Source organism: Phocoena sinus, chromosome 3, assembly GCF_008692025.1.
Source record: "Phocoena sinus isolate mPhoSin1 chromosome 3, mPhoSin1.pri, whole genome shotgun sequence".
NCBI classification, from domain to species: Eukaryota; Metazoa; Chordata; class Mammalia; order Artiodactyla; family Phocoenidae; genus Phocoena; species Phocoena sinus.
The window spans coordinates 6,035,553-6,059,924 of record NC_045765.1 but is presented as its reverse complement, the minus strand read 5'-3'; the positions used below and the strand labels follow the sequence as shown (position 1 = coordinate 6,059,924).

The following is a 24,372-nucleotide window of genomic DNA, read 5'->3' as shown; positions in this document are numbered from 1 at the left end:
CAACATCACTAATTATTAGAGAAGTGGAAATCAAAACTACAGTGAGGTACCACCTCACACTGGTCAGAATGACCATCGTTAGAAAGCCTACAAATAACAAATGCTGGAGAGGGTGTGGAGAAAAGGGAACCCTCCTACACTTTGGTGGGAATGTAAATTGGTACAGCCACTATGGAGAACAGTATAGAGGTTCCTTAAAAAACTAAAAATAGAGTTGCCATATGATCCAGCAATCCCACTCCTGGGCATATATCCAGAAAAGACAAAAGCTCTAATTTGAAAAGATACATGCACCTCAGTGTTCAGAGCAGTACTATTTATAATAGCCAAGACATGGAGGCAACCTAAGTGCCCATCAACAGACGAATGGATAAAGAAGATGTGGTATACGTAATGGTATATATAATAAGTAATGGAATATTACTCAGTCATAAAAAAGAATGAAATAATGCCATTTGCAGCAACATGGAAGGGCGTAGAGAAAAGCTTACTAAGTGAAGTAAGTCAGAAAGAGAAAGGCAAATACCATATGATGTCACTTATATGTGGAATCTAAAAAATAGTACAAATGAACTTATTTACAAAACAGAAACAGACTCACACACATGGAAAACAAACTTACGTTTACCAAAGGGGAAGGGGGGGAGGGATAAATTGGGAGTATGGGATTAACAGATACACACCACTATATATAAAATAGATAAACAGCAAGGACCTACTGTATAGCACAGGGAACTATTTCCAATGTCTTGTAACAAACTATAATGGAAAAAAATTTTTTTAATCATTATACATATATGTATATAATTGAATCGCTTAGCTGTACACCTGAAAGTACCACAATACTGTAAATTAACTATACTTCAGTAAAAACAAAAACCTTGTGCCCACAGCCAGCCAGAAAGATGGATTTGAGATGAGTCTAGGTCTCCCATCTTCCAGGTTGGTGCCTCGTCAACTAATTAACCTTTCTCTGCTCCGAAGTCCAATGTTTCGGTTTGTTTGCCTCACTGTTCCTTGGGCACACAACCTTGAGTTTGACAACACATATATATTTGTTTGCATACATATGTTTGTTTGCATATACATAGAGAAAGAATGCTAAAGCAAGTGTAGCAAAATGAATCTAGGTGAAGGGTATATGAGTGTTCATTATAGTGTTCTTGCAACTTTTTTGTAGCTTTGAAATTTTTCAAAATAAAAAGGTGGGAATAACACAAACCACCCTCACTCTACCCCATATGTCCCTCCAGCTGTCATCATTTCACCTTCTAAGCACGGCAAAGATTCCTTGGAGGCGTCTCTGTTCTCTCTCTCTATGTGGTGGTTAAACATTTAATAACTGGCCCTCCAAACAAACCAGAAAGCTACCGATCTGTAGTGTTTGTCAATTCCTAAATACTCCCACCACGGGAGTAAATACTCCCACCACGGCCAATTTCAGGCTATTAATGTGGTGTCATTAAAGACAAAATGCATAAGAGATGCACCGCATATAGTATGGTATTTCCAGCCTACAGATGTGATATATGCAAATAACCTCAGTAACATAGATAGTAACATAATTAAGAAGTGTTGAGTTTTGAGTAGTTATTACCTTTGTTTTAATATAATCCAGTTGATCGTAAGTTTATACAATCAATTTTTTTTTTTTTTTAAATATTTATTTATTTATTTATGGCTGCGTTGGGTCTTCGTTGCTGTGCGTGGGTTCTCATTGCGGTGGCTTCTGTTTTTGCGGAGCACGGGCTCTAGGCGCGCAGGCTTCAGTAGCTGTGGTTCGAAGGCTCTAGGGCACAGGCTCAGTAGTTGTGGCGCACGGGCTTAGTTGCTCCGTGGCATGTGGGATCTTCCCAGACCAGGGATCGAACCCGTGTCTCCTGCATTGGCAGGCGGATTCTTAACCACTGCGCCACCAGGGAAGCCCTATACAATCAATTTTTAAATAATGGTTGTGTTTAACAACTGGCCCCAAAATTCCTGAAAATTTGATAGTTGGCTCTTGTCAGGCAGTACAAGCTGGCTCCAGTACACCTCTGTAAAAAAAAAAAAAAAGAAAAAATCTCAGCCCACTGAAACCTGGCTTCCACAGCCACCATTCAACCAAAACCCTCTAGCCTGTCTCCCCAGGGACCTCCTCCATACTACAAAATGAAAAGAACGACAGATAGAGCTCTGGCCTGGTCTACCTTGCTTGAGTTCTCTACAACATTTAGCACTGTTTACTCTACCTGCCTTTTCCAAGGCCCTCTAGGTCCTCTTCTGACCTGCTGACCAGTCCTTCCCAGTCTCCTTTAAGGGCTCTTCTTCCTCCATTTGACTATGGGGCTTTGATGTGCCCCTCTGACATACTCCCCCTGGGTGCCCTTGTCCAACTCCACGGTTTCAACTACAACTAAGAAGCCCAGACCTCTTTCTCAACAACAAACCTGTATATCCCAACCTCTTAACTAGTTTGCTCCTCTTGCAGTAAAGACATTTCAAACAAAGCCGAGTGGAAGCCCTCATCCCTTCTGTCACCTCGAGGTGGAGGTCCTGAGTTACAGGAAACGCAGATCTGTCCAATCCTGAAGCCAGGGAATGTATGTTGCCTCCCTTTCAAGTCCCATAGACCTTATCACAGTTTAGTAATGCAAAAGGTTTCAATAGGGCAAAGGCAACATACATTAACTCTCCCCGGGGTACCAGCCCACCACCCCTCCCCAGCCTCAGATTGCATGGCCATGTCAAGGTACCGCCACTTGGTGGCGGCATTCTCCAAATGGAAAATAGTATCTGGGTGCTGACATGACAGAGGCTTGAGCTTCTTCAGGGCCAGGTGTATCAATTCACAATGAATCGATGGAGGGAGGAGTAGTCCACCACCACCCAGGTCTCAGCTCCCCGTTCCTTTTCTGGACCAAAACCAACAGGCGCCTTCCCAAAGTGCTGTACAAAAGTGGGCTCATTCGCCCTTGCTCGTGAAGCAACTCACTTGCCCGTCTGTTGGTCACTGTCCATCATTGTCAGTGAGAGCCAGAGTCAGTGGCTTTCGGGCTGGTGCGTCGGTGTGGGTGGCTCTGTTTACCCGTTCTTCCGGCCACGAGAACCCCGAGTTGCCAGTCGGAGAATCACAGCTCGCGACAGAATCCACACCCTCAGGCTCCGCCCCCCCGCTGTTTTATCCAACCATACGTCTCTGCCTCACAGGAGTACCCGCCCCCCAGGTCACATCCAGTCACAGTCCCCGCTCTTCCGAAATTCTGCCCTATCAGAGGCCTAGCTCTCTAGGAATCCCCGCCCACTATTAGGCCACGCCCCCATTGTGGATTTCCCTCCACGGCGCCGCCCTCCTTGGGAGCCCTGTCCAGTGATAGGCCTTTCCCTCCCACAAACCCCACCCGCAGGTCTCGCTTTTCCCAGGCCCGGGCCGCACTAGGCCGACGCGGCGGATGACGCCATCGGATGACGCCGCGAGAAGGTCACACGGGATCTTCCAGCATGGCGGCGGCGGCGGCGCTGCGGGGATGCTGGTGCCGCTGCCCGCGGGTGAGCAGAGTGCGGGGCCGGGGGGGCGGGCTTAGGGAGCTCCGGACCCGTGACCTCCAGGGCCTCGTTCTCCCCAGGCCTTTGACCCCTTCGGCTCTTCCCTGAGCTCGGCGAGAGGCTAGGAGTTTGGTCGCTGGGTCAGCCGAGGCCGGGGCGGGGGCCCCGGAGCGAGGCCTCGGAACGTGGATCCCGAAGCAAGGCCGGAGGGCGGGGGCCGGGCGTGCCGGGCCGGGAGCGGATCGCCCCTCACTTCCTGGCTGACCCCATGTGTACCGAGGAGTGAATGGTGTCCGTGGTGCTCAGTGGAGAAAAAGTAGCGAGGAAAAGGCAAAAAACCGTGACAGTCACAGCTCACCTTTATATGCCACGTCCCCCTACCAGGAGCATTTCCTGCATCGCCTCTCTTAATCCTCTGAAAGTGTGGGAGGTAGTTGTCGCCCTGGCTAAGAGCCTGGGCTCATAGATGTCCTGGGGGTCAAGGCGTGTAAAGCGGCTTCAGAAAATAGTACTCACGTTGCAGCTGTTTGTCGCTGTTTCACAGGGTAGGAAGCTGGGAACTCAGAATTGTTAAGCAAGCCGCGCACGGTCTCAAGAGTTTAGTGGGGTGGCTGACCTGGTCCAAAGCTCAGGTCAGTCTGACGCCAGAGCCAGACTCTGGAGGAAGGAAAATATCTGCCAGGAATCTGAGTGTCAGGAGAAAGAAGGTGTTTTTGACTCAGGACTGAGCTTTTTTTTCTGGACTTGCTTGTCTTTTGAGGCAGGTTTTAAAGGTTGAATGTACACGTGTTTGGATTTGGACACGTCCCAAGGAGAACCACCCTCAGGTTTGGTCCTGCTGGGGGATTTTTCTCCTCAGTGAGACAACCATCCACTTCTATTTCAGGCTGTTGCTGAAGTCAGTGGCTCCAGGATCAATGGGTGTAGGCATTCAGAGGAGTAAAACAAGTTAGTTAAACTCCCAAGAGTTACTCTTGAGTAACTATAGGAGAGTGTGGCATCTGTGTAAGTTCGGGGTGTTGCTTAGAGTGACTGGAGACAGGAAGCATGGAATGGGGAGAGGAAGGGCCCAGGGGATGTGGAAATGGAAGAGTGGTTCTATCAGGTCATTGACATCAGTGTACCTAGCTCCGTGCTGGGTGCTAAGGTGTAGCGTTGAACAGGACCTGCATGGAGCTTCCCTCATGGAGCTTTAAGTTCATCATTTGGTAGGAGAAGAAATGCTTACCAAAGAGGTGCTGCAGATGAGGTTAGCAGCATCTTTGCCCAGGTGACGCCCCTAAGTTGCTCCGCTCACATCTCAACCCTGGACCAGGACATGGTAGCTTTATTCCAAGGTTGTGCCTGGGACAAGTTAGCAGTGTTTACCCCTTGAAGCCCGGGCCTCTGGTCCTCCAAGGCTGGCAGAAGTAGGGTGGGCTGGTGAGAGAAGACTGCTTGCCACCAGCATCGAGTCTTAGCCTGCCCATTTTCAGACTAAGGTGTTCAGCTAGACTGGCATATTTAGCCTTCTTCCACCATACGTTGGCATTTCCTAGGACCCATCGGTTTCCCCCACGTTCAGAGGCAGGAGGGTAGATATGGGCCCCGGAGGTGCAAAATCGAGCGTTTTCTCTTTCCACCAGATTCCGCTGGCTTCTCAGAATTTGGGAAGATGGTCAAGCATCTAGCATGGAGCAGACATGTGATAAAAATCGTCAAATGAGTCTCAGACAACCCCTGCTCTTTTAGCGTGGCCTACTTCCTCATCACCCTCTAGTCTAAATGGATCTTTCTCTTTTCTCCCTCAATTAGAGATGCCTTGGAGGGGGAGTCCATCTTCTCTCCAGCCACAACCTAGTGCCACTACCCCATCGTACCTATCAGATGCCCCGGCCGAGTGGAGAGCTGACCCTGGTGAGTGACTCACGATACAAGCAAGCCGGCAGGAGGGGGAGGTGTGAAAATCAGACCTAGTTGACAGGGGAGAGGGCTGCAGGATGCTGTCCACACTGCTGGGGGTGTCTGATTGGCAGGCATTCCACATCCAAGGTCTTCCGGAGTTACAGAGCCCAGTGGGCCTGGTCCTCTTGGTATCCCGGGAAGTGCTCGACACTGTTAGGGGTACGGCTCCTGCCTCACACAAAGTAGCGTGTCTCAGCTCTGATGGCTAGAAGGGCATTCCTCTAGCTGAGCTGAAATCCACCTCCCGGTGGCTCCCACGTGTGGGTCCTTCGCTAAGCAAGGCTGTGCCCTCTGCTGGGTGACAGCCCTCTGGGCATTTGAGCAGAGTCACCCATCCATCTCCTGGAGCTGGGTTTCCCCAGGCCATATCTCCCTTCCTCTTTATGTTGTTCCTCACAGAGAGCATTTTCTAGAGCTTTTTTGCCCTCCCTGTCATTTCTCTTCAACCACGTTTCTGTTGGTTCCTTACCACCATGGGGAAGAAAGCCTGAAATCTCACAGTCTCCAAATCCACATGCTCAGGCAGCCCACACCCTCCCTTCCCTTCTGAGTCTCATCTCAGCCCTCTAGCCTCAGCATGCTTTATCTCCCAGATCCTGTCCTGGGGCTGTTGTGGGCTTGGGACATGCCCTTTGGCACTTCCCCTTAGTTGTCCAGCCCCGCCCTCACCCCCAGTTTGCAGCCCTGGAGTGAGCGGTGGGGCTGCCACGAGCTGGCGCAGTCCCTGACAGTCTTAGAACTTGGACTTCCCCTGGAGCAAGGCTGGTCAGGGCACATCTGGACCAGACAGCAGCCTGCTGTTGCCAGGCCGGGCCACCGCACCTGTGGGGCGGCACCCAGACTTGCTGCTGTTCTCCCTGGGGCTGGACAGGGACCGGGTAAGCAGTCGCCCCTGAAACTGGTAGGGTGAACCCCCAGCCGCTGCAGGGGACCCTGCACACCGGCAGGGGTGGTGGGAGCAGCTGAGCCCGTGCAGCTATTTCCCTGTGACTTACTGGCTCACCGTCAGCCTCTAAGCTTTCTCTCTCCCGAGCCTGCACGTAGTTACACGGGGGGCGAAGCAGGCATCTACAGCCGGCTGTGTCTGACCCCGAAGGCTGCGTCTCAGGTAGGGCAGTGCCTGGAGCAGGGCCTCAGGCTGTCTTCTGGCCTCTGGGTGTGTTCGGTTGGGTTTTCCTGTGGGGATTGGAGGGGGGACGCTGAGCTTGGGCTCTCAGAGACTGTGATCCTGTGGGCCAAGAGAGGGAGGTTTGTACCAGTCCCCAGGCCCTTGGGTGACATGTAAAGCCCAGCTGGGGACTCGGGAGTGGCCCCAAAGGAAGAAGTTACGCTGGGCCCAGAAGCCCCTGGAGTAGTGCCTGGGCCGGCTCTTTTGGGATAAGGGGCCACAGAGTCCTTTCAACTCTAGTCCTGGGACGAGGGTCCGTTTGGGTGTTGGCCTTTTCCTTGGGTGGGCGTGTGTGAGGCCCCATGAGGATTCCAAGCTGTGCCTGTTTCTCTCACCCCAGAGAGAGAAGGGGCCTGGCATTTTCTTTTGTTTTTTAATAGACTTTATGTTTTTGAGCAGTTTTAGTTTTACAGGGATATTGAGTGGAAAGTACAGGGCCTGCCCATCAACCTCCTGTCCCCCTCTCCTCCCACCGGGCACGCAGTTTTCCTCCGGTTGTACATCTTGCCGTTAGGGCGGTACATTTGTTAAAATTGATGAGCCAGTATTGACACATTATTGTTGACTTTAGTCTGTGGTTGACATTGGGTTCACTCTCTGTGTTGTACATTTTATGGGTATGAACAAATGTATAACGTATCTACCATTAACAGTATGGTTACAGAGTAGTTTCATTGCGGTGAAAATCCTCTGTGCTCTGTCTGTCCACCCTCCCTCCCCTCCTCCAGCCCCTGGCAACCACCGGCCTTTTCCTTGTCTTCATAGTTTCACCTTTTCCAGGATCTTAGAGTTGGAATCCTACAGCCTGTGGCCTTTGCAGATTGGCCTCTCTCCTTTAGTGATATGCCCTTAAGGTTCCTCCGCATCTTGTTTTATTGCGATGTAATTGACATAACATGTCATGTGACTCCTGTATTTTTTTCATGGCTTGATAACTCATTTCTTTTTCTTTCTTTTTTTTTTTTGCGGTACGCGGGCCTCTCACCGTTGTGGCCTCTCCCGTTGCGGAGCACAGGCTCCGGACTCGCAGGGTCAGCGGCCATGGCTCACAGGCCCAGCCGCTCCGCGGCATGTGGGATCTTCCCAGACCGGGGCACGAACCCGCGTCCCCTGCATCGGCAGGCGGACTCCCAACCACTGCACCACCAGGGAAGCCCAACTCATTTCTTTTTCTTGCTGAATATCTTGTCCCACAGTTTACCGCCTGGTGGCTTTTTACTTTGTCTGTTATCTCTTCTAAAAGAGATAACTATTCATTATGGGGTTTTTTTGCCTTTTGTTTTGCTTTGTTTTGTTTTCGTTGTTGTTTTTGTCCGCACGGAGCAGCCTGCAGGATCCTAGTGCCCCAACCAGGGATTGAACCCGAGCCCTCGGCAGTGAAAGTGTGGAGTCCTAACCACTGGACTGCCAGGGAATTCCCAAATATTGTTTTTATTTATTTTAAATTTTTTACTTATTTATTTATTTTTGGCCACGCCGTGCGGCTTGTATTCATTGTTAAACCTATATCAACAGAAAGGAGAAAATGAAAAAATTCTTCGTTCCTTTTACATTCTTTCTAGTCCAGATCCTATTCTTCTGGAAACAGGAAAGGCTTTCTCTCCGGCTTGCTAGATAATATCAAACAAGAATTAGCCAAAAACAAAGAAATGAAAGAAAGTATAAAAAAGTTCCGAGACGAGGCCCGGAAGCTGGAAGAGTCCGACGCACTCCAGGAAGCCAGGAGGAAATACGTGAGTCCCCTTTGCTCTCAGTCTGCCTGGGCAGTCACACTTGCTCTCAGAGCCAGGAGTTCCCTCCCAGTGCAGTGCTGGGGCGGCCGGGGAGTGAGGGGACAGGAGCAGGCCCCCAGCCTTCCAGTTCAGCGGTGAGACTGCAGCCTTCTCTGCGCACGGCCCAGCAGCACTGACGGGGTTTCAGAGCCCTCTCGACCTGCTGCATCAGGATCTGCATCTCCACGGGCCCCTCGGGCACTAGGTTTGAGATACGCTGCTCCTGAGGGCCTCTGACTGAAATGGGTAGAAAGTGAGTTGCGGGGCTGGTGTAATTATTATATCAATCGCTGCCGCCGTCTCTCACGGAGCGGCTGCCAGGCACCCGCCAGCGGATGGGCTTGGCGCCCTTTATTTGTCTGCCCTTGAGGGCTCTGCCCGGCGGCACCCCCATCTCACCTGTGGGCAGCTGAGCCTGGGGTTGTGGGCATTTGCCCCAGGCCCCTCGGGGGTTTTGTTCTGTTGGCGCCTCTCCCAGGCCATGGGCGACGCCTGTACCCCTGAGTCTCCCCAAGTCACTCACTTGTATGTAACTACCTGTGAGGGATCCGACCCTGCGGGAGATCGCCCTTCCTTTTCATTAAGGAAGAGGAGTGAGCCGAGGTGTCGTCTGGGGGCAGCGCAGGCCGAGCTTGGGGCCGGGTGATGGGGAGGGGGCAGAGCCAGGCAGGATGACGCTGAGAATGCCCCGCCCCACCCCCAATATATCACTGGTGAGCATATGGGCAAGATCACCCCCTGCCGCCCAGAGACAGATGCGGGGCCTGAGGCCCTGTGCTCAGGAGGGTCCCTGTCCCAGCCTACAGCCAGGGACCCTGGGGGGCCGGGAGGGGCCGGGTGGACAGGCTGAGGGGGTGGAAGAACGGAGTGTGTCTGGGGAGGAAGGAAGGGACTTCTGAGAAAACACTTCTTTAGACCGTGTGTCGCAACACAAAGATACAACATCCTTTACCCTAGAGAACCATTGAATCAGAAACCATGCGGACGGGCGAGGTGATCAGGAAGAAGCTGGGGGAGATCACCGGCACCGTGAAGGAGGTAATGGCCTCCGGACCCCCAAGGCCCCTTAGGGCCCCCAGAGCCCATCTGTTCCTCACCTCTGGCGGAGGAGTCAGGGAGCAATGCTGGGGGCAGCCGAGGGTGAGCAGGCGGGGGAGGCTGCCTGGTCGGGAGGCTTCCGGAATCAAAGTGCAGGATGCCTTTGGGAAGGAGGGAGAGCTCAGACTAACCCACTGGCCTGCGAGTCACCACTTAGGTTAGAAGCCTCTGAACTACAGGCGAAAACAGGAGGGTGAAAGGAGGATGCTTTTCTTCCTGCCTTAGGCTAGAGGGAAGCTGGGACCCTACACGCCCCGCCCCCCACCCCGACAGGGTGGAGGTGGGGGCGAGACTCCTGGAGGGCCTGGGAGACTTTCTTTTTGTTGCTTCTCCTGGGCTGGAGAGAGGGGCAGGGCTTTACCTCGAGGCCAGCCCGGCGCGCTGGACACACCTACTTCCCCTTCGTGTCCTGACCCCGGGGCTGCTGCTCCTGTACTGTCCTTCCTGCGTGTTCCAGGCCGGAGCCCTAGGGTCCAGCGCCCCAGAAATCGTAGGCAGCCTTCTGGGGCATGTGCACCCCAGTCTTGGCTCCGTGAGCCAGATGGGCTCAGGACACCTGCTCCCGCCCTCTGGAGGCCGGGTCTGCTGTTAGCTCGGGGGGGAGCTCCCGCAGGCCCCCACCGGGTGCCACGCCAACACCGCCCTCTTCTCTGTCTCAGTAGAGTCTTGACGAAGTCAGTAGAAGCGACCTTGGCCGGAAGATCAAGGAGGGTGTGGAAGAAGCAGCCAAGACCGCCAAGCAGTCGGCTGAGTCTGTGTCCAAAGGTGGGGAGAAGCTCGGCAGGACCGCCGCCTTCAAAGCCCTCTCCCAGGTGAGCCGGGCTGGGGCTTGTGCCCGCGGGCTCTCTGGGCTCAGCCCCGAGAGACCTCACCGAGGGCTGCAGGGCACACCAGGCCTCAGCCCCTCCTGGCTGAGCAGCCTCGGGCAAGTCACAGCCCCGAGGGAGCTACACATAACCCGATGTCAGCGGCTGACACCCTTAGCTCACATCCAGAACCCAGAGACTGTCGGGCTCTGGGTCACTTGAGGTCCTGAATTCATTCCGTCAATATCACTTACCACACGCTGGGCCCTCTACTGGCCATGGGGCCTCAGGAGAGAAGGTCCGAGTTCTTGCTCTCAGAGCATCCTGGGACAGGAATAGGGACAGGGAAGGGGCAGGCAGTTCCAAGTAACACGTGACAGAGGAACGCTCGGGGAAGGCGCCGGGCCAGGGGAGCGGGCATCACCGGCTCGGGGTGCCCCACGCAGCTAGGTGTGGCCAGAGTGGCTGCAGGGACATCAGAGGGTCCTGGAGGCTGTGCGGGGAGTTTAGGTTCATCCTGAAAGCACAGCCTCCCGGTAAGGATTCCAGCAGCAGCTCAGAGGAGGCCGGAGAGTGCCTTGGGTGATGGAGCCAGGAGGGAAATGGGCTCCAGAGGTTTGCGGAGGTGGGATCCAGAGGCTGGGTCAGCTCGGATGGAGGTGGTGGGGCAGAGGCAGCCTCTCAGGACGCCTGTCCGGTTTCTGGTCCATGTGAAGGAATGTTTCCAGCGAGAGTGTGGAATCGGCCTCAGAATGTGAGGGTCATCTGGGGGCAGCTCTTGGCGGGGGACAGGTGGGGGCAGAAGTCAGAGCTGGGGTCTCCCCTCTGCCTCCCCCCCGAGGCTTGGGCGTGTCCTTGCCCTGCACCTGCGAGTCACGTGACCTTGAGACCTGGGAGGCATGGCCCTGGGGTGGGTCCACAGCTGCTGGTCTGGGGTGCTGGGGAGCCCCAGCTCCTACGTGGCCGGCTGTGCTCTGCAGGGTGTGGAGTCCGTCAAGAAGGAGATCGACGAGAGTGTCCTGGGGCAGACCGGGCCCTACAGGCGGCCCGAGCGGCTCAGGAAAAGGAAAGAGTTCTCCGGAGAGAAATTCAAGGAAGAGAAAGTGTTTGAGGCCAATGAGTAGGTACCAGACCTGCCAAGGGGCCCACCTCTCACCACCTCCCTTTGCAGCACCTGCACTGCTGTCCGTTTCCGAGGACCCACAGAGGGTTCCTACCCAAGTCAGTTTGTGGGGTTTCTTTCTGCTCAAGGTTCCCAGGCACCCTGAGAGAACCGGGAGGGGAAGGGTAGGGTGGCAGGAAGGGGCAAAGAGAAGGCAGGAGGCCGGGGTCATCACACCGTCCTGCTGCCCCCTCTTGCCGCGAGCGGAGCGGCTCCCGGGCTGCGCTCACTGGCTTCCCCGATCTTCCGCAGGGAGGCCCTGGGGGTCGTGCTGCACAAGGACTCCAGGTGGTATCAGCAGTGGAAGGACTTCAGGGACAACAACGTGGTGTTTAATCGTGAGTGTTCCCATCTCAGAATTGCCTGACAGCGGGCCGGTGATGGACACCTACCGAGTGCTCCCCGAGGGCCGGGCACGAGGCAGAGGAGGAGGCGGGGGTCGGAGAGGACCAATCACTCCCACAGGGTCGCCCAGCGAGTGAGCAGTGGAGCGCAGGCCTCAGGCGGCCTGAGGGGAAGCGAGCGGTACCTCTCGGGCGCGGGCGGCCGCCGTCAGGGCTGGGCCACCAGCTTGGCTGGAGCCAGTGTCGCTGTGAGGCAGCCAGGTGCACGCGCCAGCCACCCCTCCGTGTGAACTTGGCCTCGACACACCCCCTCACGGGCCAGGAGCCAGCTCAAGGCCCAGAGCTCTCTGCTCAGTCTGGGGCACGTGGCTTCCCAGGCGCTGACAGGGAGCCCTGGCCCTCCTCAAATGAGGATGTCCAGAGGCCTGTGTTCCCTCAGTAGCGACAGCCGCAGCCAGGAGGGGTGGCGCCCGGCGTTCACTCGGCTCCCCTCAGCCCCTGGCGGAGGGGTCTCTGCAGCCTCCCAGGGTCGGCCAGCAGGCTCGGAGGGGGCTGCGATGGAGTGGGTGTGTCTCTCCGGAAGGGGCCCGTGACCCCATCCGCCACCCCCGACAGGATTCTTTGAGATGAAGATGAAGTATGACGAAAGCGACAACGCTTTCATCCGGGCGTCCCGCCTGCTGACAGACAAGGTCACAGACTTGCTGGGTGAGTGGGCTGCCCTGGGACCGTCCCCCCACAGCCCGAGCCGGCGGTGGGAGGGGGTCCCGGACCCTCACCCCACTCCTGGCTCGGCTGCCCCAGGGGGCCTGTTCTCGAAGACGGAGATGTCGGAGGTGCTCACGGAGATCCTGCGGGTGGACCCCGCCTTCGACAAGGACCGCTTTCTGCAGCAGTGTGAGAACGACATCATCCCCAACGTCCTGGAGGTGGGTGTGCGGCTGGCAGGGCCGCGGCCCTGTGGAGAGTTCTGGCAGGGCCGCTTGGCTGTGGACAGGGCTTCTGAGCGGAGAGGTGGCTCCAGTGTTGACAGAGGCCTGAGCACCCCACACGCCCAGCCCTTGTTAGTCAAGCAGCTCAAGAAAGCCAGGCCACTGTGGTCTCCTGCAGCCCCCGCTGGTCCCTGGGCCGGTGCCCTGACCATTCTTGCCTCGCCCACAGGGTGTGTCTGCCCCAGGGGCTGAGTTTCTCACCCACTGGAGCCTGGAGCCCCGTGGCTTGTTTCCCTCGAGCTGTCTTCCTGAAGTTGTTCCCTTGAAGCTGCCAGGGGCCAGGTGTTTGTCTCCCAGAGGCCAGGGGCCTTTCAGGGGTTGGGAGAAGCCGGCTGCTGCTTCAAGGGTGCGGGGGGCAGCGCATGACTCAGGGCAGGGAGGCAGGACCAGCACAGCAGCCCAGGGGCCTTTCCTCTCTGGGAGCCCTGAAGCTCATCTTCTGGTCTTCTCGCCTCTCCTTTTGGCACATAAACAAGGAGGAGGCGACTTGCTCAAGGTCACCCTCCTCGAGACCCCCCCCCCCGCCCCAAGCTGGGGCTGGAGCCTAGGCATCCCACAGCCCAGCCAAGCCAGGGGCTGTTGGCACGGCCTTAGTGGGACCGCAGGCAGCCCGTCCAGCCCCGTGAGAATGTCCATCCTTTCCTCCCGCACCGCATCTGCCTGGCCCCCTCTCCCGCCTCCGAGTTCCCAGATCCCTCACGACACTTGGCGGGCTTGGGAGGAGGTGAAAGTGTAGCATTTCCCCAAAGCAGCAGCCCAAGCACGGGCAGAATCTTCTGGGCTGAGATTATCTCAGCCCCCAGATTCCCTGTGGTTTCCCACCAGCATCTCACCACCCCACTCCCCCCAAAACCCACCCTCTCCCTCACCAGATCCAGCCCTGTCTCTGGGTTCCTGTGGAAGCTTCTCTCATTGCACCCTGGGAACCCTCCCCTGCACTTCCCCTCTGCCCCGTCCCACGTGGACCTGGCTGCCTAAGGCTTCTTCGTCCCCAGGGGAGGTAGAATGCCCTGCCTGGCCTCCTTGGGTCGGTTTCCCAGCCAGGGCGAGAGCCCCAAACGCTGCCACCTTCCTTTTCCTTCCAGCAGGCCGTTGGGACCCAGCCTGGGCTGCCCCGTTGTCACTTGTGGGGGCTCTGCTCCCACTGCTGCAGCCTGGCCCAGTCTCCCTTCCCCAGACTAGGACCCGGAGGCTGGGGCCGGGGGTCTGCAGAGGAAAGGTTCTAACTGGAGAGTATTCTCCAGAGTTTACCTGCCTCAAAAGCCCACTCTCATTCTCACACTTTTTTTTTTTTTTTGTCTTTCCCTTTTTAGGCCATGATTTCTGGAGAGCTCGACATTCTCAAAGACTGGTGCTATGAAGCTGTAAGTGCTTGCTTGCTTTCCCCCCCTATTTAGGCCTCAGAAGAAATCACAGTTCAGAGGAGATCTGCTTGGGTGGCTCAGTCCGAGAAGGGCTGAGATGTCAGGGGCGGGGGTGGCTACAGGCTGGGGGCCCAGGGGTCAGGGGGTGGGCAGAAAGGGACGGCGGATAACTCGGAGGGTGCATTCGATGTTCCCTCAGTGCACGGGGGCCGTGGGTGCTGGCGGGCAAGTGGGGTTTGAGGCCCCACAGCCTCCCTTCCCTGGGCCGGAGTTACATCATCGGGCTCATCTCATGGGGGTCGTGAGGATGCTTTGGGGACACAAGGGCAGCGCTCCAGCACATGCAGTGCTGGATGTATTCATTAGCTGTTCTCATTGCAAGATCCTCAAACACATCCAAACAGACATTGATGGATTCCCACCCGGGAAGAGCCGCGTGTCCTGACGAGGCCCGGCTGCTTCCTGGAGTCCGGGCTCTGGGCCCCGGGCCACAGGCCGCGCTGGGCTGCACGGCGGCAGCTCAGGCGTCCTTGGGAGCATCCTGTCTGCACTGCCCCTTCCTGGCAGCCTCCCCATCCCCGTCATCAGGCCACCTCATCCCACCCTGCTCACTCCCTGACCTGTGTCTTCACAGCATTCGTTCCCCCCGTCCCTCCCCCACCAGCTTCTTGATACTGAGCAATCCAGAGTCTCTTTTGGCTGATTTTATTCTGTACCCAGCTCACAAACAACTTGAAAAAGCAGAGGAGAAGATGTCAGGTTTCCTTGTTAAATACTCCCCTGCACGGTGACTAATCCAGCGGGCATTTATGAGTGGTTTGGTTTTTGTTGTTGTTGTTTTGGTTTTTTTTTTTTTACTTTGGGACCATTAGGATGTAGCTGGTTATCTTTGCCAGCAAGCTGCTGCTGGTGCCCCTGGAAACGCAGCTGAAGTTGCAGCCGCTCACACAGGGGTGTTTTGAAAGTGTCATCTTTGAGAAACCACACAAGATTGGCGCTTTTTTTTTTTTTTTTTTTTTTTCACTTGGTGGATCAGTTACTTCCATAAAGAGTGGATGCTGTTGGAATGTCTTCTGTCATGGTTGCTTGTTGAGATATAAAGCTGCTGGCTGCTGTGTCCCGGGCCTGGGAGCAGGCACAAGAGGGTTAGGGTGTCATCTGGGGCACCACTGCCCCGGTAAGAGGAAGAGGCTGCCAGTGGCCGAGACCCGCCCACAGGGGCTGGTCAGTGACAAGGCAGTAGACCCAGGTAGTTCACCCCAGAGCAGCCACGGGGTAGGATGAATCCTAGAAAAAGCGTTTGGTTCCAGGCCAGGATTCACAGTGAGGTGAACATGGGAATGTTCAGGGTCAGCCAGAGAGGCCTCGACTTACCTCTGGGGGTGTATTCCAGATCGCGTTCCCGGAGAATTAACCAGACTCACTGATTAATACCGCTTTCAATAACGTTGATACGGTGCTGTCTTTATAATGAGAGGGCAGTGTGTGATTCGAGCCAGCCAACGGGTGGCACCGGCCTCCCTGCTTGGACCCATGCTCCTGGCATCTGCCACTCCTGGCGCCGCACGCCCAGGAGCCGGGAGCCATTTCTGGAAGGTACAAGAGCTGAAAGCCTGAAACCCCATGGTGAGCTCGCCCTCAGGGAGCTTCCCGAGACACCGCAACAGCCCCCGGCTCCCCTGCGGTGCAGTGCCTTGGCCTGGCTCACACGGTGGCCGGCCATACGGTTGTGTCTGGCTTCTTGTTGCAGACCTACAGCCAGTTGGCCCACCCGATCCAGCAGGCCAAGGCGCTGGGCCTCCAGTTCCACTCCCGCATCCTGGACATCGACAACATCGACGTGAGTGCCTCTTCCGGGGGCCCAGGTGGACCCCAGGGTGGGCAGGGGTGCTTCTCTGAATGGCGCTCGGCTGGGAGGGTTGAGCTCCCCCTCCCTGGAGGAGTTCCAGTGCTTGGATTAAGTGACCTCCAGGGTCCCTTTCAGTGGAAGGTTTCCACAGTCTTGCTGTCGGGAATTCTCAGGCAAGTGGTGGCTCAGGGGGTGCTGTTGCCCGGACCCAGGGTCCCCTGAGGCCCCTGAAGCCAGGGCTATCCCTGCACCTTCACTGAGGAGGCTTTGTCAGGACCGCTCAGGTCCCCCACTGGGCTGCTCTGCCACGATCCCCTCGATTTCCTCCCCGTGGGGAGCTGAAGGCACACCCACCACACCTGTGTGCGAGACAGCCGGCTCCGAGAGGCCATTACACGCCTGCACCGCTTCAGTGTGCGGAGCCTGTGTGGGTCCTCAGTGGTTCACATCCTTCCTCACAATTGAGAAGTGCCCGCCCAGAAACGGGCCAGTGGCAGGTGGCAGCCCTGGGGTGCTGAAGCAGGGGTCTGCACCTGGAGGGGGGAGCGGCAGCGAAGGGGCTGGGGACCATTCTCAGGCCTGCCTGCCCTGTCGTGCCCCTGCAGTTGGCCATGGGCAAGATGATGGAGCAGGGCCCTGTGCTGATCATCACCTTCCAGGCCCAGCTGGTGATGGTGATCAAGAATCCCAAAGGCGAGGTGGTCGAGGGTGACCCGGTGAGTGAGCGGGGGAGGGGATGGGGCGGGAACACGCAGTGAGGCCAGTTGAGAGTCAGGGGTTGCGGCGTGGCAGGGCAGCACCTTGAGCTGGGCCTGGTGGAGGGTAGCTGATCTCTCCAGTTTGACCAAGTCCTGAGTTACAGCCTCTGTCCCTGCCTCTGCTCTGGACCCCAGACCCCGCAGCACCACTCCCTGGTCCCTCCCAGTGCCCTGATCTGGCAGCGTCTCTCTCCGTGCCCTGCGCTCGTCCTGGAGTGGGTGCCGGGCTCGCACCCTGCCTTTAGCCCTCACCCTTCCCCGATTCTGCAGGACAAGGTACTGCGAATGCTGTGCGTGTGGGCTCTCTGCCGAGACCAGGGCGAGCTCAACCCCTATGCGGCCTGGCGGCTCTTGGACATCTCTGCCTCCAGCACAGAGCAGGTCCTCTGAGCGCAGCAGCCACGAGTGGGGCCTCGGGGCTGGATCGTCACTGCAGACACACGGGGGACTGGTGTCCACCTGCAGCAACTAGACCTCTGGGGACAAGACTGTCAGCTGTGCCCCCGCCGTGCCAGGACTGCTGCAGAGCTAGCGGGATGCGGCGGGGAAGGGAGGGACTGCTGTGCACAACGCCAGCCCCAGCACCGCCCCTCTGCCCCATGGGGGCTGCTTGGGCCATGGGCACCCAGGCTACGGGCAGTGCCCAGAGGCCCCCAGCCCAGGGGTACCCTCCCTAGACCCAGTGGTGCGGCCTGGGCCCACTGGCCACATCAGCCAGGCCGTTTCAGCCTTTTTTTTTTTTTAACAGTGCCCTTATTATTATCCTATACATATGCAGAGATTTGGAAATAATAAAACACCAGAGTGCAGGAGAGCAACTTGGGTAGTCCAAGGTGTCTGTCACTGGGGTGAGGGGAGCTGGGACTGGGGGTGGGCAGCCCAGTGGTCATGGGGTGGCGGTCATGGTCACTGAAGGAACTACAGAAGAGGGGGAGGACTCACCTGGACAGGACCCTGCCCACCCTGAGTATGTTGTCGGGCGGGGGGAGGGGGGGAGGAAGGAGACTGGAAAAGCTACGGAGGTTTTTAGTGACCTGGCTGGGGTTGCTTGAGGGTTGGGGTCCCTGAGGCTGGAGGACCTTAAGCGCCTGTATGAGTTTTGGGGGCACTGGGATCCCCCAAACAGGGAGTCTGAGGGGTCGGTTGCAGAGGAGAATGGGGCTGTGGGAGCTTAAGTCGGGCTGGGTGGTTTTGGGGGGGGGTGCCTGTGGGGGTGGGGGGGTGCCTGTGGGGGTGGGAGGGCGAGGCCCTCGGTGCTCATGGTTCTTTGGGGCCGGTGGTCTCCCCGGCGCCTCTGGGCGGGGCCCGGTTCTCTCGGAGGACGGGGCGGGGTCGCGGGCCCGAGCGCCGCTCCCTGCGCAGCCTCCGCCCCCCGCGGCGGCCCCGCCCCCGTCGCCATGGGAACAGCCGCGGCGGCCCGGCTGGCGCGGAGCTCGCCTGCCTCGGTCTCCGCCGCTCCAGGGGCGGGTGGGGTGGGCAGAGTCCGGGCGGCCGCCGCCGCGGCCACCGGGGAGAGACCAGGAGCGGGTGCGGGTCCCGGAAGAGAGCGCGGCTGCCGGCCGCTTGGTCCCGGTCCCGGTCGAGGCCAGGGTGAGGGGCGCGGCGGGGCGGGGGCGGTGGCGGTGGGGGAGGGGGGGTCCCCAGGACGCAAGAACAAAGGGAGCGGGGTGGGGGAACTGGGTCTCGCCCCCCACCACGCAGCCCGGGCCGCGCGTTCGCACCTGTTGTGCGCGGGCCGGCCGGGTCGGGGTTTCCTCTCCTTGCTCTTAGCGTCCCCACCTGCGCGCACGCCCGGAGTTGGGTGCCCGCGGGCCAGGCATGGGCGTAGCCAGGGGACAAAGGCGCGTGCGGGGGCTGGGGCTCGGCAGGGTGTGTGGGGGGGGCGGCGGGTGGGGACGACGCGGGGGCGCGGGAAGGCGCAGCTTCATCCCTGCCTCCCGGGCGGGCCCCCTCCTCCGCAGGGCGCGCGGCGATGTGAGCCATGAGCGCGACGTGGACGCTGTCCCCCGAGCCGCTGCCGCCATCGACGGGGCCCCCGGTGGGCGCGGGCCTGGACGCGGAGCAGCGCACCGTGTTCGCCTTCGTGCTGTGCCTGCTCGTGGTGCTGGTGCTGCTGATGGTTCGCTGCGTGCGTATCCTGCTCGACCCCTACAGCCGCATGCCCGCCTCGTCCTGGACAGACCACAAGGAGGCGCTCGAGCGCGGGCAGTTCGACTACGCGCTGGTCTGAGCGGTGCGGCGCCCTCGGCCGGCCCTCCGCGGGGTCTCTCTCCCGGGGCCGATCCGACGGTGCGCCGCCGGGCCTGGACCGCGCTCAGGATCCTGCCCCCGAGCCCGCAGCCCGAGGGGGGAGGGCGTCAGGAGAAGTCCAACCCCTCCCCCCTCACACCCCTCCCATCTTCCCTTCTGGCCAGGCCGGAGCCCCACTTCGTGCCTTTATCCCGCCCTGTCCTCTCTCCGTAACTCACCGGCCCGGCTGGCCCCCGACTCTAAAGCCTGGGTGGGAAGAGGACGCCCGCCCCTCCGCCCCCAGCGTGTAGGTGGCTCTGCTACTGCCCTGCCGCCGAGCATGAGTGTCATGTCCGCTCCCGGGTTCGGGGACCCCCGTGTCCCTTCCCCTCCCTCCCCTGTCCTCTGGCCATCCTCACTCCCCCGCCGCCCGCTCCCCTTAAGTGTTGAGCCCCTCCTCGGGCTCTGGGCCTGCGGGCTCTCCTGGGCCCATGAGGTGGACGCTGCATACCAATATGCCCTGCGGGGCCTGCTCCGGAGACAGTGACTGAAGAGCGACAACGGCTGCTGTGTCCAGGATGCGAGGCTCCTTCCATGGGGGGGAGAGGGCAGACAGGCTCCCTCCCGCCCCCAGCCCAGGCCCCAGTTCAGGTCAGCGCGCCCCTCCCTCTGTCACCACCTCCACCCCTCATTGGCCCTCCTGCCACCTCCCCCTGGTCCCTCCTGCAACACCCCCTCCCAGGCCCTCCCCTTGCTTTCTCACTCCTCCCTGCCTCTGAGCCCATGGTATTAATAAAAGCTGTTATTGAGCGCTTACTGCATGCCAAGCAGCGTGCTGAGGTGGCTCCTCCTGTACTTGGTCTGTTCTCTTTTCAGGACCCTGTTAGCATCCTCATTCTACAGGCCAGGGGACTCGGGTCCAGGCAGGTTGAGTGACCTGCCTATAGCTGGCTTCTAGCCAGGCTAGAATTTGAACCCAGGGCTGACTTCACACTCTTAACAGCTGCCCAGGGCTGTGAAACACCCAGATGTACACTCTGGGGGACCAAGGCATAATCCATCCCCCTCGCTCCAGGAACAGCCAAGACCACCCTTCTTTCCCTTGACTTGAGGAGACTCTGGGGGCCATGGAATGGACTTAGGCTAGTAGGGAGCCTGGATGGGGTGCCCTCAGCCAGCCCTGGAGGTTGTCGCCAAGAACTGGCACGGCCTTCTGGTACTGTGACCACACCCACAGCCCCAAACCTCTCTGGCCTGGTCCCTCTGTCCCACCATCAGCATGTGCACTTTGCACACCACGGGGCTGGTGCTGTGAGTCCTTGGGCATGGAGTGGGCTGGCTCCGCTCCACGGCCCGCCTGCGAGATGTGTTGTGCGCCCCCGGGGGGAGCCGTGTGCAGTGTGTGTGGGGAGAGACGAGCGTTGCTATAAAAGGAAGGCTGTGTGAATGCACAGGCTCAGCGAACAGAAAATTCACTGGCTCTCAGAGGACTGGTTCGATTTGGGGGAAGGTAGTGCCGTAGGAGGACACCCGGTTCCCCCACCCGACCCTCACCAACCTGCCCCTGAATCCACACGCTCATCGAGGCTGAGGGAGGGGGGCCCCGTGCAGGGAGACCTGGCAGCACCTCTGGGACTTGGAGACCTTGGGTCACGGCCAGGACCCTAGCCCCATCCTCCACCCAGCTCTGCTCCCCCTTTCCTGCTCCTAAGGCCCCTCCAGCTCTCCCTCCCTCCCCGACTTGCTTCCCCAAGGCTACCTCAGGGACTCCCTCCCCTCCCTCCAACTTCCTGCCACATGGGCAGCCCACCTTTAACCCTCCTGTGGTCAGGAGTCCAGCTCCCCCGACCTGGCCACCCTCACTCTGCTAGCCTCTCCCCTCCATCTGTATGATGGAGGGTCATCGGGCTCTGAAAACCTTTCCTCGACACGGGTCAGGCTCAGGCCTAGACCCTCCAAACAATCACCAAGGGTCCCCTCACAGCCAAGCCAAGGTCGCTCCAGATGGCATCAGACTGGACCTGGTGCAGTGGCCTTTACCGAAAACCACACCCTCCTCCCTGGCATGTCCCCGCTCCGTCCCCAGGACCCCAAGCTATGGCTCCCTACCTCTGATTCTAGGCCCCCTCCCACCTTTCACTCACAGGAGAAAGAGAGCCAGGGGGATAGACCAGAACTTTATTCACAGTTACAGGACACCGGATACAGGACTTCAGAAGGGATGAGAAACCAGTGGGGGGAGTATTTGAGGGTGATTTTAGCCCAGCCATCTGGCTGGAACCCCCTCACCCCAGTTCTATGGCTGAAACCCTGTAAACTTCGCTTCAGTTTTTTGGGTTTTTTTGGCTGTGCTGGACAGCTTGTGGGTTTTTAGTTCCCCAACCAGGGACTGAACACGAGCACTCGGCAGGGAGAGCGTGTAGTCCAACCACTGGATCACCAGGGAATTCCCTGTGCTTCCATTTCTGAGACCCACGCTGTATCGAGCACCTTAAAGGCGACCTGTACTGCACACTGCATCAGGGACCTTCCACCGTGGCAAGATCCTCAATGACAACCCTGTGTCAGCCCAAGCAGGACTGAGGGCCTGGGGGCTCACCGATGTCCGGTGTGTCTGGTGAGGCGCCGGACCCCTCACCTTGCAGGGGTGGCCACCTGGCCCAGAAGCTCCAGGGGTACCAGGAATGGGTTCAGGGGGCAGATCCCAGCTGCTTGCCAAGTGGATATCGGTTCGCTGGGCCCAGCATTCTCGGGGGCCTGAGGAGTGGCCTGGCCAGCCTCCTCTTGCCCCCTGGAACCTGTCCCGTCATCCTCAGCCCCAGACCCCAGGCCCCCACTGGCAGGGTCGGGCTGGGGGGCCATCAGGCGTAGGTACATATCTGACATATGTTCAACCAGGGCAGCGCAGGGCAGGCGGGACAACTCCTCAGGAAGTGCCATGAGCAGGTCAAGGACCACAGCTGACTCTGATGATGGATGGAAAGGGGACGGGTGAGAGAAGGGCGGGGCTTGCCGCCGGAGACTCCCACCCCCAGATCGTCAGCCCCTCCCTTCTCACCAGCTGGGGAAAGCTCGGGGCCTTGGCCGCCGCGGGAGATGGACGACAGGTACTTGTAGATCTTCTCGAAGTCCACAGAAAAGTCTTCCTCAGCGGACGGGCCAGCCAGGAACTCAGAGGATGCCTCAGGGGCAGGGCCTTGTGTCTTGGGGGCGGGGCCAGGAGCCTCAGGGCCCAGGTCCTCCCGCCTTCCAGGGGCGCTGAGGAGCAGTAGCTTTCCACGAGCCTGCGTGGGCTTGGGAGGCCGGGAGTGCAGGAGGCTGATGGGCTCCGTGGCTGCGATGGTGAGCACCTGGCAGGCAGAGAGATCAGGCAAGGAAAGGCAGAAGCGTCCCTGTGGGCTACTCCCCTGCCCTGCAGGAGACAGCCTTCTACCTCCAAATCCTCCCTGCCACCCTGAGGAAGGCGTCACATTCAGCAGAGGGCCTCAGAAGGGCGGACACTGAGGCTAGGGTGTCCGGTGACGGACCAGAGTCACAGAGCTGGCAAGAGGAAGGGACCCAGGAACCAGGTTCAGCTTAATGAGACTCACATATATGACCCCGTCCCCGGGACACCCCCATCCTTCCTGGCGGATGGCTGTACCTGTGAGAAAGCCACGGTCAGGGCCTCCTCCAGCGGGCCTGTTATCTTCTCAGCCAGATCCATCCACACCTGGGTGGAGTAACCAGAAGGTGCTCACGGATCAACCTGCAGGAGTCCCCCAAGCCCTACCCCTCCTGCGGCTCCCCTGACCAGGTTATCCCCCCAACTCCCACCTCATCCTCCAGGGGCCGGCCTTGGGGAGCCTCGCCCCGCCTCACCTCGATGGGGGCCGGGGTCTGTGTTTCCCGGCGCCTAGGACCCTGTGGGCCACCTGGATGCATCCTCCGAGTGGCCTTTCGGAGCACTCGGCCCTTGAGCTGCCGGAGAAAGTCCTGGATCTGGGGAAGTGAGAGGATGAGGCCAAATGGACCTTCTAGAAGCCCAGGGCTAGGCAGTCCACTGCCTGCTCCAGGGCCGGCCACTGCTCCCTAGCCTCCCGCTGGCCCGGAGTTAAGGGTCATAGGGACTCTGCCCAGGGGTCTTGGGCCAAGGCCCCAGGTGTGACCAGCTACCTGACAAAGATGTAAGGCCCTGGCTGGTTCTGGCTCCTCCCCGCAGCCAGGGCCCACCCTTTGCTAAGTACTACCCTAGTCACCTGCCCGCTTCGTCCACTCCGCCCCATTTCCTGACTCTCGCTTCAACCTCATTCCCGCCCAGCCCCTCTGCGCCTTCCACCCAGCCCGGGGCCTCCGCTCTCAGAGTTCGCTCCGCCCCCAAATTTTGGCTTCGCCCCGCCCCTCAGCCTGCCGCAGCACTGCCTCCTCCTCGCCCCGCCTCTCGGCTATGTTCCGCCCTCGCCCCGCCCTCAGCTTCTCGCAGGCACACAAGGCCCAGCCTTGCACTAATCCCGCCTCCTCCGGCGTTCTTCCGGTTCCGCAACCTCGCCCCCGCCTCACCCTCGACCCGCCCACTCCAAAGCCCCGCCCCCCAGCCTCACTCTCGTCCCGCCAACTCCCGGGGCCAGCCCCTCCGCCAGCCCCGAACACATCCTAGCCCCACCTCCAGCCTCGCTCCCATCCCGAGACCCCCTCTCACCTCGACCTCGCTCCGGCCCGACAGCTGCCGGGCCAGCTCGGCGGCGTCCGGCTCCGGCTGGCCCCGTCGCGCCTGCAGTAGTCGTAACAGCTGCCGCTTCTCGCGGGCGCTCCAGGCCGCGGGGCCGGTCACCTCACCCAGATAGCGCGCCGGGGCCGCTCGCTGCCGCTGCGGGGGCTTCATGCCGGTGAGGCGGGTGAGGGCGGTGTCGTCGTTCCGGGGCCGTTTCCCTAGTGGGCGGGGTTACGGCGGCCGCTGGGGCCAAAAGACCCCGCGCGGAGGCAGAAGTAGATGGGGGCGTGGCTCTGCGTTTGCGGGCCGAAGGGAACTGCTTCCCCGGGAAGTAATGGGGAGACTGGCGTCTAGCTGAGGCGGGGGCGAACGAGACCCCGCCCCCGCCCGCATTCTATCTCACTCGTGAACTGGAGCCAAGTTCTTAGATCTCGTGCCCTCCCTCCCTTCCAGAACTACGTCTTGTGAAACTCCTATTATGTGCTTTGTAGCCAAGAGCCTGGGCTGTGGGGTCGGCCAGCCCTGACTGGTGAGCAAGTGATTTGGCCTTGCCGAACCTCAGTTTCCTCAACCGTAAAATGGAGCTAATAGTCACCCCCTTGTCTGTGCTCTGGGGAGGGAGGAGCTCGGGCAGGAGGGATTTAAGGACCTTTAGGCTAGACGGAGAGGAG

At 59.0% G+C, this 24,372-nt stretch overlaps 3 protein-coding genes across 4 annotated transcripts; 2 read left to right on the top strand and 1 right to left on the bottom strand.

Moving 5' to 3' along the window:
• The first annotated feature begins 3,383 nt into the window (after positions 1-3,383).
• Positions 3,384-17,600, top strand: TIMM44 (translocase of inner mitochondrial membrane 44). Of its 2 annotated transcripts, XM_032627826.1 has the most exons (13): positions 3,385-3,528; positions 5,320-5,421; positions 8,200-8,370; positions 9,367-9,447; positions 10,170-10,319; positions 11,294-11,433; positions 11,728-11,813; positions 12,435-12,527; positions 12,624-12,748; positions 14,125-14,175; positions 15,926-16,015; positions 16,630-16,740; positions 17,053-17,600. In XM_032627826.1, exons 1-13 carry the CDS (start codon positions 3,445-3,447, stop codon positions 17,170-17,172), a joined length of 1,404 nt encoding a protein of 467 aa, XP_032483717.1. In that variant the 5' UTR covers positions 3,385-3,444; the 3' UTR covers positions 17,173-17,600. The 2 variants fall into 2 exon arrangements, with proteins under 2 accessions (XP_032483716.1, XP_032483717.1); XM_032627825.1 differs by having other exon boundaries at positions 3,384-3,528; positions 12,435-12,748.
• A 454-nt stretch (positions 17,601-18,054) lies between these two features.
• On the top strand, positions 18,055-19,838 carry CTXN1 (cortexin 1). The gene is made up of 2 exons (XM_032627242.1): positions 18,055-18,372; positions 18,744-19,838. The coding sequence occupies exon 2, from the start codon at positions 18,764-18,766 to the stop codon at positions 19,010-19,012; it is 249 nt and encodes an 82-aa protein (XP_032483133.1). The 5' UTR covers positions 18,055-18,372; positions 18,744-18,763; the 3' UTR covers positions 19,013-19,838.
• Positions 19,839-21,169: 1,331 nt separating this feature from the next.
• Positions 21,170-24,102, bottom strand: SNAPC2 (small nuclear RNA activating complex polypeptide 2). The gene is made up of 5 exons (XM_032625520.1): positions 23,690-24,102; positions 22,873-22,992; positions 22,655-22,723; positions 22,070-22,361; positions 21,170-21,977 (listed from the first exon to the last, which is right to left on the bottom strand). Exons 1-5 carry the CDS (start codon positions 23,870-23,872, stop codon positions 21,646-21,648), a joined length of 996 nt encoding a protein of 331 aa, XP_032481411.1. The 5' UTR covers positions 23,873-24,102; the 3' UTR covers positions 21,170-21,645.
• Positions 24,103-24,372: the final 270 nt, after the last annotated feature.